The 14,793-nt window shown below is 45.3% G+C and overlaps 1 protein-coding gene across 5 annotated transcripts in view; it reads left to right on the top strand.

The window, feature by feature from the left end:
- The window catches only part of ZFAND6 (zinc finger AN1-type containing 6), a 56,182-nt gene extending 47,147 nt beyond the window's left edge, over positions 1-9,035 (top strand). For all 5 annotated transcript variants that reach the window (XM_058665553.1, XM_058665550.1, XM_058665551.1 and 2 more), the window contains 2 exons: positions 6,079-6,192; positions 8,084-9,035. In XM_058665553.1, the coding sequence (XP_058521536.1) occupies positions 6,079-6,192; positions 8,084-8,232 (263 nt within the window). In that variant the 3' untranslated portion in view covers positions 8,233-9,035. The remainder of the gene's footprint in view (positions 1-6,078; positions 6,193-8,083) is intronic.
- The last annotated feature ends 5,758 nt before the right edge of the window (positions 9,036-14,793 follow it).

Raw genomic sequence — 14,793 nt, 5'->3', positions numbered from 1 at the left:
TTTTCTGCGCAGGTATCCTGCTAATATTTATACTATGCTGCTTTCATTTTGGACTCATAGTTTCTAAGAATTTTTCTCCTGTTTAATAGAATTTATCATACTGCAGCGTGTTTCTCATTTAATTGTGCTTTTTGGTAAAAATTACCACAATAGCAATACTTCATTTACCCAGTGTCCCTCAAGTGTAACTCAAGTTTCCAGTTCACAAAAGCTGGCTTTAGAAAATAACAATCGTTTCCGTCATGTTTTGGTATTATAACATAAATAGTTGGTGCAACTTATAGATAGTCGGTGGAATTCAGAATTAGAGGTTCTGTTTTCATGTCTTGACACTGTTAGGTAAAGTCTGTGAGCCTTAATATTTTTAAAGGAGAATTAAAAACCATGTCTTACAGGATGTAGCAGTTACTGAGATAACCAGAGTGCAGTGCGTGTGGTCAGCTGCAGCCAGTGTCCTCTGATGTCTCTATGTGAGGATCTGGGAGTTAGAGCAGTGAGGTGGAGCGCCTTCCTGGGCAGCTGAGTTACCGTCAGAGGCTGTGGAGCGGGACTGCCCTGGGGGACAAGTGGACTAGCATCCTGAGGCTCCTGCCGGCTCTGAGGCCTCCTGCTTCCCCAGGGTGCTGCTTGGAGTGGTTCAGGGTCAGCAGGGGGGGCAGTCTCTTTACACTGAGGGAAGGAAACTGCACAGGTTAAAAAAGAGGAGGGGGTAGGAATCCTTCTGGTTTTGGAGAATGGTGAGAATTAACAAAACAGCAGTGTTGGAGGACTAACACTTCCCAGTTTCATATGTTGCTTTGAGAGAGTCATCAAAACTGTGTGGTCCTAACGTGAGGATGGGCAGACCAACAAGGTGCAAGTAGAAGTCCAGAAATGCTGCTGCACTAAGACTGTAGTATCTTACACAAGTGACCCTGGGACAGTCTCATGGCCACACCTCACACCACATCTAGCAGTAATCTACAATAGAGCATAGAAGTAGATAAGTATAAGAACTAACGCTGTAAGGCTTTACAAATAAAATGGGTGAAACTTTTGTGATACTGGATTAGGCAGGAGTTTCAACCAAAGAACAAAAATAACCAAAGAAAAAGTATAAATTGAGCTACGTTAAATTTAAAATGTTCTCTCAACTAGTACTGTCAAGAATGGAAAACAATTCACAGAAACTGTATATAAATCATACTTGCTAAAAATGTATAAAGAAGTGGCTTTAATTCAACAGTAAAAAGCAGAAATAGGCAACAGATTTTAATAGAAGACTCTCCAAGGAAGATAATGCCAGTTGTCAATTAACACATTAAAAAACACTCCACATCATTATCATTAGGGAAATGTGAATCAAAGCTATGATGAGATACTGCTTCGCAGCCACTAAAGTGGCAGTAATCCATGAAGTCTTGTAGAGGGTGTGGAGACATTGGACCTTCCCGCATTGCTGGTGGGAAAATAAATTGGGGCAGGTTGAGAAGTCTGACAGGTGCCCACTTCCTCTGCCTGACCCAGCAGTGTTACTCTCACTCCAAGAGTGTCTGCGCTTGTGTGCACACAAAGCTTTGCACTGCAGGGTTCCTATCAGCGTTAGCCGTGGAACCAAACAATGGAACAGCTCACATGGCCATCAGCGCTACCCTGTGCTTAGGCCACAGAAGGAAGGAAAGTCTGATAGGGCGGCACAGTATGGGTAAGAGATACTCATCTGCTGATTCATTCCGCAAAATGGCCACCGTGGCTGGGCAGGGCCAGGTCAAGGCTAGCAGCCAAGAATTCCAGGGAAACCCAGGTGGGTGACAGCAGTGCAAGCACGTGGGCCATCTTCTGTTGCTTTCCCTGGCCATGTGAGCAGGGGGCTGGATTGGACCTAGGCCAGCCAGGGATCAACCGGCACTTTGAGAAAGCATGCTAAAATTGTAAGCTACAGCTTTTCTCATACTGCCACACACCAGCCCCAAGCAGGATAAGTCTTGAGAGCGGTAGTAAGCAGAGGAGGTAGGAACCAAAGGCCACACGGGAACAGTGTCAGCTTTGTGCAGTGTTTGGTACCTGCGTGGGTTCAAGGGCAGAAGGGATTGATTGATGATGTACAAGACTTTGCTCTGGAGCACTCTAGAAAATGTTGACAAGTTGGATAGTAGCCACAATTTGTGACTGAGATAAGTTATGCACTTAGTTATAGCATTTAACAGTTTAAAATGTGTTTAGTTTGAGACATATGGTTAGATGAACATGTGACAGTGTTGTCTTTTGTCCCGTTCCACCACCCCAAAAAGAGATTGAGGACGGCTTTTGTTGCAGGGGAAACGGGCGAAGGTGTAACAGGTTGGGAGTTAGTGACCTGACCATTCATTGAAATGGCCATCTGGGCCAATGGCATGTTGTAACTAGAGCAGGAGGGGTCTTGTTGAACCAGAGAATGGGAAAACACTGCCAGAGTCAGTGTGGACATTTGGTTGGTTTTGCCTTTTTAAATGGCAGTCTTGTGTTTTGGGCATAAGGGATTCGCAGAACCTGACGTGAGTCTGCAGAGTCGCTGTGTCCAGCATGGCCTCGTGAGGTGCAGCTAGCCCAGACGCCAGGTTTTGGTGTGTCCTTACGTGGTGGTCACACTGCAAATACAGCACACCAAGTGGGTATTGAAAACGTAGTACTCCTCCCAATGGAAAATAGCCAGTAGTTAACATTCATTACGTTTTTGAAGTGCTGTTATTACCCGCTTTGGTTTCTGACATGATTGCTGAAAAATATAAAATAAATTCAAGTCCTTCCATTGCTGCTTATAATACAAGCCTGTTTTTTTTCTTTTCTTCTTGAATGTGTAAGGTTTTTGCATGTTAGTCTATGCCCTCAGGGAGGGCCTGTTCCCTCTGATCAGCTGGCCCCGCTCAGCCGCGTGAGCGGAAGTGGACACAGCCTGCAGGTGCCTTGGTGCCTTCCTGAGGCGGTGAGGAAAGGCTACACATCAGCTGTTCCACCACATGTGATGGAAGATGCAACTTAAAAATCACTTTGAGGACCTGGCAACTGTGGAGTAGTAGGCGAAACTTCTGCCTCTGGTGCTGGCACCCCCTTTGGGCACTGGTTTGAGTCCTGGCTGCTCCAGGTCCATGGGTCCCTGCACCCATGTGGGAGACCTGGAAGAAGCTCTGACTTCAGGTCAGCCCCGCTCCAGCTGTTACAGCCATTTGGGCAGTGACCCAGCAGACTGAAGATTTACTTTTTCCTGTCTGTAACTCTGCCTTTCAAATAAAAATACATATTTAAAAAAAAAAAGAATAAACCTACCTTTGAGATCTGTATTTGATTTTTGCACTCTTTGAAGGACCTATTGGAGTTACCTACTGATGCCATCTTATGCCACTTCTCACTGTGTATGTGAATATGTCCCTAGTCTGAGGTGGTGCTGGCTAGTTGTCTGCACCTGTTGTTGTGTTGTATACATGTGGCTCTTTTTCTTTTCCTGGACCTAGAGCACAGGGCCTGAATGCTCTTGAACATGGCCCTTGGTGTGGGTGGTTGATTACACCTGCACAGTGCTTCTTGAGGGAGCGAGCCTGGAAGGAGATGCCCGTGTTTCCATCTACAGCTGAGGTAGCCAGTGCTGCACTGTTCACTTCACGGTACTGTTGCTCTCACATGGGCCCCAGTTGAGCTTGAAAACACGTGGGGCAGCCCTGGTGGCCATCTCCTCCCCATGCTTACACGCAGTGTTGGTCCCAGCTCTTAGCACATGTGCCATAGCCTGCTCTCAGGGGCTGCCCTATTGTGGCTGTGGCTGCAGTGAAGTTGTGGGCCTTGGGTCACTGCATAGCCCTTCTAGGGAATGGCTTGTTCTTAGCTCAAGTTTGATAAGGCATTCTTCATTCTTGAGTCTAACATGCAAACTAAGGAAGCAGGGTAGTGTCTGGCAGCCACAGAGTTAGGTGGTTTCCACATCCTCCTAAGCAGGAGGAGCTCACCTGCTGTTGGCCTTGAGGCTCTCAGCCATGGCTTCCTCTGTCTCCTGGGGATGTTATTGACCTTTCTTGTCTCCCGATTTCATCTCTAGCTTGACTTTAGATAACCTGCTGATCCTTAGTTATTAAAAATGGTGTATTTTCCTCAGTTAAAAGGAATCACCTGCCTCAGATAGGTATTCGGCTTAACTGAAGTATCAGTTTTTCAGGATACAAAATAGCATTTGTGTGCATAGCCAATAAATGTGTTTGCAGTTTGTCCATTTCCAGATGCCGTTCAGGGTTTGTGTCTCAGTGTTAAGCCAGTTCTCTGTGTGTATGTATATATGTGTGTGTGCGCGTGCACACTGGCTTACGTGCATGTGTTCCTGCCAGTGAACATCCTCTCTGGGGATATACTTGAATCACAGGCTGACTTTAGAGAACAGGGTAGATAGCTTTATATAGGTCCTAGATGTTAGGGACGGTACACAGAATGAATGCATCCCTGACCACAAGGCGAGTTCCTCTGAGCGCTGAATAGGTACCGCGCCCGTGTGGAGCAACTCTGGGGGCTGCAGATAACAGCAGCATTCTACCCTGCCCTCATGATACAGACATCCCAGGAATATCTTTTTATTGGAAATAAGGTTTCAGGTGCTTGTGGTTCTGTTTCAAAATTAAAATGTTTTGGATACGGGAATTGTCTCCTGTCAGTGGAGTAATCTTTGTTAGCGCGTGTTTACCTGTTAGTGTCTGGTGTTGTGCCTTTGTCATGTTTTGCTGTGATCAGGAAACAGTCTTAGCTACAGCAGATTAGAGCTATCTGCAGCAAGTGTTTGAGCATCTGTGCCCTGCATTTTGCTGTAATAGGTGCTGTGTATCTCCTCCCCGGGCTGCCAGCGGGTCAGGGAAGTGCACAGAAATACAGTGGGTCAGGAACCCAGTGGTACCCTACAGCTGGTGTTTGCTGAGCGCCCTCTCTGGTAGCAGGCACTGGTAACAGGGATCAGTAGAACAGGCTCTTGCACTGTTGTGAAGCCGGGCGTGATGATAGTGTGAAGAGTGCCACAGAGCACACCGAGGGAGGGCTTCCGAACCTCATGTACTGGGGGAGCCAGCGGGGTGGCAGGTGTGAGGAAGGGACACTTACCCAGATTCCAGGGGTGAGAGGAGGTTGCTGTGTCCAGAGGTTCCACAAGTGCTTCCACTTCAGTTAGGCGAAAATCCGGCGTGTCCCTGGGGAATGGGGAGGGGTGCTATGGAGGAGGGTGAGGAGACCCAAGGCTCAGCATTCCTGACAGTTCAATGAAGGCAGATGACCAGATGCCACAGGTGAGCCTCAGTCAGAGAGGGATTATTGCAGTGTACACAGCATTTGGTAAAGGTTGCCAGTCAGAGGGAAGAACCTGCAGAGAAGAGGGGCACTTGATCTGGAAACTAAAATGAGGAGAGGACCTAGGTCACTTGAGAATTAGGGAAGCCATTTGGAGGGTTTGGGACAGACCAGAGTGAAGGTGCATGCCGTATCTCCTGACAGCCAGGGGGACACGCATTGTTGTACAATGTCACATTCCGAGGCCAGCATGGTTAGGGGAAGGAGCGGAGCATACTGGTTAGGATTGTGTGACCTAATCTGGCCCTGGCTTCAGTACAGAAACGTCTATTTCATAACTTGAACATATTTACATTTTTCTGCTTGGATTTGCCTTATTCCTAGCATGTTACGTGTTTGATGTAAAATACTCCGGGGCTTTAGACAAACTTGGTGTTTCTGAGAACATTTGATTTTTCCCTTTGTTCTGAGGAGTCCACACTGCTGTGATTTTTGGCAACATGATGGGATTTGCATCTGGTCCTTCTCTTGGGCCTCTGGTTGGGTGCACTAAGGGTATTTCTCTGGGTGCCGTCTTGGTCAGGTAGGCACAGTCTGTGGTCAACCTTGGGAGTCACTGTAACAAGCTGGTCCTGCCTTCCCTGGTTGGTCATCTGTGGGCGCCATATTCATGTGCTGAACCAAAAGGTAATGTGTTTGATAAACAATTTTGTGATTTAATGTGAACACTCTTCTCCTGCTGATAAACAGCCAGTTGTCTTCAGTTGTCCTCTGAGTGATTAAACTTTCCTACCTTCCTGTTTTTATCAGCTTCGGTATCGGATGCAGCACAGCAACCATCTGAAGAGCAAAACAAGTCTCTTGAAAAACCAAAACAAAAAAAGAATCGCTGTTTCATGTGCAGAAAGAAAGTGGGACTTACTGGTAAGGGCCTCTGTCGGTGGCTTCACATTAAGGTGATGTCTTAAAATCATGAAGTGTGGCTTCATGGTGCTACCTTCAATCAGGACTGATTTTGTTCCTAAAAGAATTAAAGGGGTGGATACACTTCAGCTTCTGGGGATTCACTTCAGCTTCTGGAGTTTGTTAAATAAAAATAGTATTAATTATATGCCTCAGGAGAAATGAATAGTTTCTCTATTAAAAGTTGTTTTCAGCAGAGCTTGACAGTATTTGACAAAGCAAGGATAGTGTGCCAGGTGCTAGAGGGCCAGAGGGTCACGCCTGCCTCCCAGGTGGAGTCCTACCCCGTCTGCTGACTGTTCAGCCCAGGAGTCACTGTGCCCGTGTTGACTGCTCCCACCCAGCTCTAGGTTGGTGGTGTTGGGGAGAGAGGGAGAAGGGGACTTGGAAACAATGGATGCAGTGCATGGAGCCGGCCTGTTAGACAGATGTCCAAGCTGAGCCCTGAATGACACTGAGGATCTGTAACTGATGGGGCTCTCAAGCAGGAAGAATAGCTGGGACAGAAGCTCTGAGAAAGGGGAGAAGACTTTGGCTAATGGAAGAAAATAATGGGTAAGAATGCGCAAAATTGTGCTTCAGAGTGGTCATTTCTTACTAAAAGGGTTGGCAATAAAGACCTTGATTCTGATATCAAATATGCTGACCCATATCTTATCAAAGGCGTATTTTATGAAAATATATGAATTTGAATAAATAAGACATCTTAAACATTTAATATCGTCTTCCTGAACTCTCAGACTTTGCTGACAGGGGTGAGTAATTTCACCCAGTCTGTCCTGCATGGGACTCATCTAGTGTTACTGTGAGCTGCATTCCTCTTTCATTATGAACTTTCAGTATATGGTGCTGAAACTAAAATGTGGTAAAGGAACTTAAGGTTAGATGTCAGTGTTTAAAATGCTGATTCCCGAATTCCATTTCCAGCAGTTTCATGATACAGTAAAATCCTATTTTGGGACATACTGGTCCTTGTTGTTGTTGTTGTTGTTGTTGTTGTTGTATTTGAAAGACAGCTCCAACCTGCAGTTCACTTCCCAAATGTGTGCAGTGACCACTAGGAGCCAAGAACTCAGCAGTGGCAGGGAGCTAGCAGTTTGAATCATCACTGCTGCCTCAGAGGGTCAGCCTCCGCAGGACCCTGAAGTCAGATGGGGCACATGGGCATCCTAGCTGGCATCACCATAAAGAGCTTTCCTGTAGCTGTTATTTCCCCGTTTTGGCTTCAGTTCTGTGAGCATTTGCGTAAAGTTACATAGCATTTATTGTGTGTTTACATGGTGTTAAGCACTTAGTACATCCCTCATTTAATCCTTGTACTGACCTGTGATTCCAGAATTACAGATGCAGAGACTGGCTCTCAGGCTAAATAATTTTCCCACACTAGCAAGTAGATTGATGCTTGTGTAACCTAACTCTAGATCCACGTCCTTAGTCACTCAGCCAAAGTGTGGTGCACGGAAAAGCGAGCATGCACTCTCTGTGGTAACAGTTCTTACACAGGCTCGGCTGCATCCTTCCTCATGTGGATTTAGGACAGCCTTCCAGTTACAGGCCTGTGCTTCCTTGGCAGTGTTTAAATTTGAAGAAAGTCTCACACTTCCAATCTAGCAACGCCTGTTTGTGATAGGAAGTGGCCGGGCTCGTTCTGATACAAACTGTATTTGGAGAAAGGAGCAGGAATGGAGGCCCTTGACCAGTGGAGCTCTGAGAATGTGGCTCAGGCCGTTGTGTACTGGAGTGACTCTCTAGAAGATTGCCCTCAACACTGGGCGCATCCAGCATTAGTTATGCCAGTCGACTGAATATCTTGCCCTTGACCCAACTCATGTCTGTGTCAATCTGTTTTCAGGGTTTGAATGCCGGTGTGGAAATGTTTACTGTGGTGTACACCGCTACTCCGATGTACACAATTGCTCTTACAATTACAAAGCTGATGCTGCTGAGAAAATCAGAAAAGAAAATCCAGTCGTCGTTGGTGAAAAGATCCAGAAGATTTGAACTCCTGCTGGAATACAAAATCCTTTGACCATCTGCAAACTAAAAATTGACTTGAGGTTTTTTTTTTCCTAGTCATTGGGAATGTAGAGCAATGTATCTTGCATAGACCTTTTAATCATGCATGTCATCAGAAGAATAGATTTTTGTTTTTGTTTTGAAAATGACTCTGAACATTTATTTCCATTGCAGTTTCTGTGGCTGAAAAGACTTAAAACTTTACAAGTATTATCCTTTTAAGATCATTTTAATTTTAGTTGAGTGCAGAGGGCTTTTATAACAAATGTGGAGAAATTTTGGAGGGCTGTGATTTTTTTTCCAGTATTAAACACGCATGCGTTCCTCTTGCAGTTCATTTCTTGTTGTGTATGTATGTATAGCTTTTCTCTTGCAGCACGATTCTCTTGATGGTGCGCTTTAGGGCACAGCTAGTTACCAGTAACTGAATGTATCTTAATCATTATGGCTGCTTCTGTTCTCTCATTAACAAAGGTTATACATGTGTTAGCTGGTATTTTCTTTGCACCCACTATTTATGTCTGAATCATTTGTCACAAGAGATGAGTATGTATGATGAGATTGTTAGTTTATGCATTTAAAAAAAAGTTTGGGTTTTGTTTTTGTTTTTTGTTTTTGTTTTGAGCAAAGGAAGGAAAAGCTGTGTGCATTTCATTGCTAGCAGTAGGATTCTTTCCACTTAACGCTCATTGGTTTGTGTGTATATGATATGAAGAATGATCTGAAGTAATTGTGCTGTATTTATGTTTATCCACCAGTCTTTGATTAAATAAAAAGGAAAACCAGAATGCTCCCTTGTAGTATTTTGTTTTTAACCTTCATTACTAAGAGTTACTAAGAGTTTTTCAGTCTTCCTAAAATGTGGGAGAACAGGGCCATTGTGGCTCCTCCGGGGTGCATTTGCTGTAATCTCACCCCCTGTGAACCGGGCCACCCCCGCATTTCTTCAAAGCCAAGAGCTTTTTTGTCACTCTCCCAGCCCTGTCTGTTCCGCTGTTGTGCACTGTCACATTGATTCACATCTAATGGGAGCTCCTTTTTCCAGTAGGATTAGAGAAAGTGAACGAGTGTAATAATTTGAGCAGTGGGCAGTTGGAAACTCAGTAGATGGAAAGCTCTTCACAGGCCCACGGTGCCCTGTGGTTTCCAGACTGCCAGATGAATTTTACCCAGGCTATACTTGACAGCACAAGTTTCTCAGTTGGGAACTGTGTATTTCCTTACTTAATAGGGATTGTGTAATATTACAGTCTATAAAGTGATGGCATCAACAGATTAAAATGAACAAACGGAGATCTCACTCAGATTCAGATGGTGTTTAATAAGAATTTTAGGGCCCGGCGGCGTGGCCTAGCAGCTAAAGTCCTCGCCTTGAAAGCCCCGGGATCCCATATGGGCGCCGTTCTAATCCCGGCAGCTCCACTTCGCATCCAGCTCCCTGCTTGTGGCCTGGGAAAGCAGTCGAGGACGGCCCAATGCTTTGGGACACTGTACCCATGTGGGAGACCCGGAAGAGGTTCCAGGTTCCCGGCTTCGGATCGGCACACACTGGCCCGTTGCAGCTAACTTGGGGAGTGAATCATCAGTCGGAAGGAAGATCTTCCTCTCTGTCTCTCCTCCTCTCTGTATATCTAACTTTGTAATAAAATGAATAAATCTTTAAAAAAGAAAACCTAATATTGCTTAAAAGTTCATATTACCCAAAGTATGTCTAGTCTCAGAGCAATTTAAGGAATTTTCCAAAGTCCTCCTTTGGGGAAAAAAAAAGCTTTCTAATGTTTTTATGCATTATACTTTAAAAAAATTAAACTTTTTTTAAAAGATTTGTTTTTATGGGAAAGACAGATATACAGAGACGATGAGAGACAGAAAGGAAGATCTTCCGTCCGATAGTTCACTCCCCAAGAGGCTGCAATGGCTGGTGCTGAGCCAATCTGAAGCCAGGAGCCAGGAGCTCTTCTGGGTCTCCCACACAGTTGCAGTGTCCCAAGGCTTTGGGCCGTCCTTCACTGCTTTCCCAGGCCACAAGCAGGGAGCTGGATGAGAAGCTGGGCTGCCGGGATTAGAACCAGTGCACATACGAGATCCCGGGTGCTCAAGGTGAGGATCTTAATCATTTAATTGATTACATTGTATTATGTGACGCAGTTTTATAGGCACTGGGATTCCCCCCACCCCTTCACAAACCCTTCCCCCATGGTGGATTCCTCCACCTTGCTGCATTGCCACAGTTCAGGTTCAGTTGAGATTCTTTCATTGCAAGCATATACCAAGCATAGAGTCTAGCATCTTATTGTCCAGATAAGTTCAACGGCTTCTTGGGGAGACCATCACTGGTCTGAAGGTAGAGTCGGCAGAGTATCATCCTGTTCAATTAAAAGCCCCAACATAACATCAGTAACAATTTATAACGTTATGGAATTAGTGGACATAGTATTGAATAACCAATATGTTTAAAAAAATGCAAGCTCTTAACCACATCCTGTGACTTCTTCATTAACATTTTTACTTTATATACAACCGGGTTCTATACACCTTAGAATGGGTATAGATTACTATTCAGCTATCTCGTGTCTATTTTCAGTGTAGTATTTAGCTTTTTATAATGTTGAAGCGTAATTTTGGTGACTCTGGCTTTTTTTTTTTTTTTTTTTTTTTTTTTCGGGAAGTCTAGACTAGCTTATGACTCTTACAAGGCATGTCAACAATTTATGTGCAGAACAGTTTTATGGAGGGGTGTACAGACTGGTATTCTACCATGACTTTTTAAAAGATTTAATTTTTTTAGATTTTTAAATGAGTTTTAAAGAGATTCACTGTGATTCATAAAGTTCTAAGAAATCTTCATCTTATCATCCTTTAAAGAAATAGAAAAAGTGATCCAAAAAATTGTACAGAACCACAACAGATTACAAATAGCCCAAGCAATCCTGAGCAAAAAGAATAAAAGAGACTTCAAGATATATATACTATAAAACTTTCAATTAATAAAATAAAAGCATGGCATTGGTATGGGGATGCTTAGTGTCCAATGGAACATGAAGAATAGGTCCAGAAATAAATCCAGATGTTTGTGGTCAATTTTTTAAAAATTACTTGAAAAGTAGAGTCATAGGGAAAAAGAGAAGTCTTCCATCCACTGATTGATTCTGATGGCCCTAACAGCCTGGCCTGGGGCAGACCCAAGCCAGGAGCCAGGAACACTGTCTTGGTCTCCCAAATGACTTGCAGAGTTCCTAAGCACTTGCACCATCTTTCACTAGTTTTCCAGACACTTTAGCAGGGAGCTGGATTTGAAGTGGAGCAGCTGGGAATCAAACTGGAACCCATATGGTGTGCTGGCATCACAGACAGCAGTTAATCATGTTTATTTTTATTGGAAAGTCAGATACACAGAGAAGAGGAGAGACAAAAAGATCCTCTACCCACAGAGCTGAGCCAATCCTTAGCCAAGGCGCAGTGTCCCAGCACCCACATGGGATCCCAGCGCGTGTAAGGCGAGAACTCCAGCTGCCAGGTTACCACACTGGCCACAGGCAGCGGTTCAACCTGTTGTGTCACAGTGCCAGCCCCTAGTCAATTGTTGACAAAGGTTGTAAGAACATGGAAAGAGAATTCTCCAGTATAGAATATTAGGACAATGGTTTATATTCAGAATGAAATAAAGTCCTTCTCTCCAACCTCTACAAAGATCAACTCAAAAGGGATTAAAAGGGCCAACATTGACTTGCCATGGATTAAGCCACTGCCTATGATGCCAGCATCCCATAAGGGCACTGGTCTAAGTCGTGGCAAGTCCCACTTTTGACCCAGCCTCCTGCCAGTGCGCTTGGGAAAGCAGCCTCTGCTACTCCTATATGGAAGACCCAGGTGGAATTCCAGGCTCCTGGCTTTGACCTGACTCAGTCCTGATTGGTCATTTGGGGAGTGAATCAGTGGGTGGAAGACGTGTATACTTCTTTCTATGTCACTCTGCCTTTCAAATAAATTGAAAGAAGTGTCATGTGTTCAAGGTTTGGTCCCCAAAATCGTACAGGAATGTCACCATGGACAGTTAATCCAGTGGTGGGGTCTTTGGGAAGTGATCAATTTGGATTAGGTGGGTAGGCTGGAGCCCCCTCTGCCAGCAAAGACACCCTCAGCAGAGGCCCACCCAATGGGGCCACTTGTTTGGACTATGAGTCTGCAGAACCATTCTCCTTCATAAGTAGCCTGTCTCTGGCAATGCATCATCATTGTCGTGACAAGCTGATGGGCACAGTGAGTAGACAGTACCTGGAAGGCACCCCGAGATGGTCTGCATTACCCTTCTTCAACCCCTCTCCCTCTTTCATTCTCTGTCCTCCCCTCTTCCTGTTTTTTTTTTACACAAATCACCATCTGATCGTAAGTTGTTTTCCCTGAGATTCAATTATTTTTACCTGAGAAACAAATTTTACAGACAAAGAGAGCAAAAGAGAAACCTTCCATCCACTGATTCATTCCCCCAGTAGACACATCAGCTGGAGCTGGGCTGACCTGGAGCCAGGAGCCTGGAGCTTTATCCAGGTCTCGCATGTGAGTGCAGGGCCCCAGGGACTTGGGTCATTTTTGCTGTTTTCCCAGATCATTAGCTGGGAGCTGGAATGATGGTGAAGCAGCTGGAACTTGAACCAGCACCCATGTAGGATACTGACACTGCAGACGGAGGGCTGGCTTGCTAAACCACTGTACTAGCCCCTGAACATTGGATTTGAATTGTCAGCTTCTGAGGCTGATCTATGGCTGACGAAGGAAGGCAGTGAGGTGCTGCTTTTGGGAGACTTCAGTTTGCTGTTGACAAACAGGTGCCTTGAAGGAAGGTAATCTGACATTATGTAGAGGGAGAAACTGGGCCAGACGCTGCAGACACAGGAGTTGTGACTTGTAAGTCATGTGTTCTGTAACCTGTTAACATTTGGCGGTGGGGGATGGGGAGTGATAAATACATAACTTGTGCTTAAATCGCTGCTTGGGACAACTGCATGAGTTAGAATCCCGGCTCCATTCTGGTTCCAGTTCTGCCCAGTGCACACCCTGGGAGCCGCAGACAATGGCTCCAGTGCTTGGGGCCCTGCCACCCACGTGGGAGACCCAGATGGAGCGGCTGGTTCCTGGCTTTGTGAGGGCAAGGGAGGAGTGAATTGGTGAACGGGAATGCTCTGTCTTGTTCTTTTGAACTAAATAATTAGATAAAGTGAATTCAGTGGATTTAAATCAAGTTTTTGGGAAGATGAAGTTGAGAATTTTGGGTTGAATTGATTTTTCATTTTTATGTTCAGTCAGTTCTGCTTGTGTTTTCCTTAATTCATTAAGTTCCACCTTCCTTGCTGTAGAAATCTCCAAGGCAAATGGACAGGGGTGGGAGGGCGGGTGTTTCAACTACCAGTTTATATACTGATAACCACCATGCACCTTGCAGCTTGTATAATCTCGAGTACTTTTTTAAAAAAAGATTTATTTATCTATTTATTTATTTATTTTATTACAGCCAGATATACACAGAGGAGGAGAGACAGAGAGGAAGATCTTCCCTCCGATGTTTCACTCCCCAAGTGAGCCGCAATGGCTGGTGCATGCCGATCCGAAGCCGGGAACCTGGAACCTCTTCCGGGTCTCCCACGCGGGTGCAGGGTCCCAATGCATTGGGCTGTCCTCGACTGCTTTCCCAGGCCACAATCAGGGAGCTGGATGGGAAGTGGAGCTGCCGGGATCAGAACCAGCGCCCATATGGGACCCCGGTGCGTTCAAGACAGGACTTTAGCCACTAGGCCACTGCACCGGGCTCTCGAGTACTTTTTAAAGTCAATTTGGTTAACAAGCTAAGACGTTTACATTGATATCATCAGCGCATTTTTTCAAAGTCATCATTTCTCTGCCCTTTTAGCTGTGTTCACCAGTCCTCAAAGGAAATCCTAGAAATGAAAAACGTCTGACTCCAGGCTGGATGCCTGTTGGTAGGATCGAAAATAATAATAATAATAATAATAATAATAATAATAATAATAATAATAAATGGGCTCCTGTACACCCGGCGTCCCCCGACCGTTTCTGCAGCCCCTGGGTGGGTGTTCTGTCCCCTGGAGACAAGCGACAAGCCCAGGTTGGGGAAACCGCCGTCCCCTGAGGCAGGTATCCTTGTGGAGCAGTGGGCTGGGCCTTCACCTGAAGCAGCTGCTGCTCCACCTCCCATCCAGCGCCCTGCTGATGTGCCTGGGGAAGCAGTGGAGGAAGGCTCAAGTCTCTGGGATCCTGGCTCCGTCTCTTTTTTCCTGTTTGTCTTTACCGTTGTTTTCCCTCATTTCCTTCTACACCCGCATCCACACTGCGCATCCAGGGTGAGGCAGCACCTTGTCCTGTCATCGTCAATAGAAAGAAAATTGAGACACGGAGGTCATTGTAAACCGGTGACGTGGAATTAGCCGGGGAGTGACATTTTACAAAAATTATGAATTAAAAAATATGAATTCTCCGTACACCGTCCACAAAGGGTGACGCTCTCTGGATAGCTCTCTCTTCAGCTGAGGA

This window comes from Ochotona princeps, chromosome 6, assembly GCF_030435755.1.
Source record: "Ochotona princeps isolate mOchPri1 chromosome 6, mOchPri1.hap1, whole genome shotgun sequence".
Classification (NCBI taxonomy): Eukaryota; Metazoa; Chordata; class Mammalia; order Lagomorpha; family Ochotonidae; genus Ochotona; species Ochotona princeps.
Note: the sequence above shows the minus strand (reverse complement) of the source record. Positions and strands in the feature narration are given on the sequence as shown.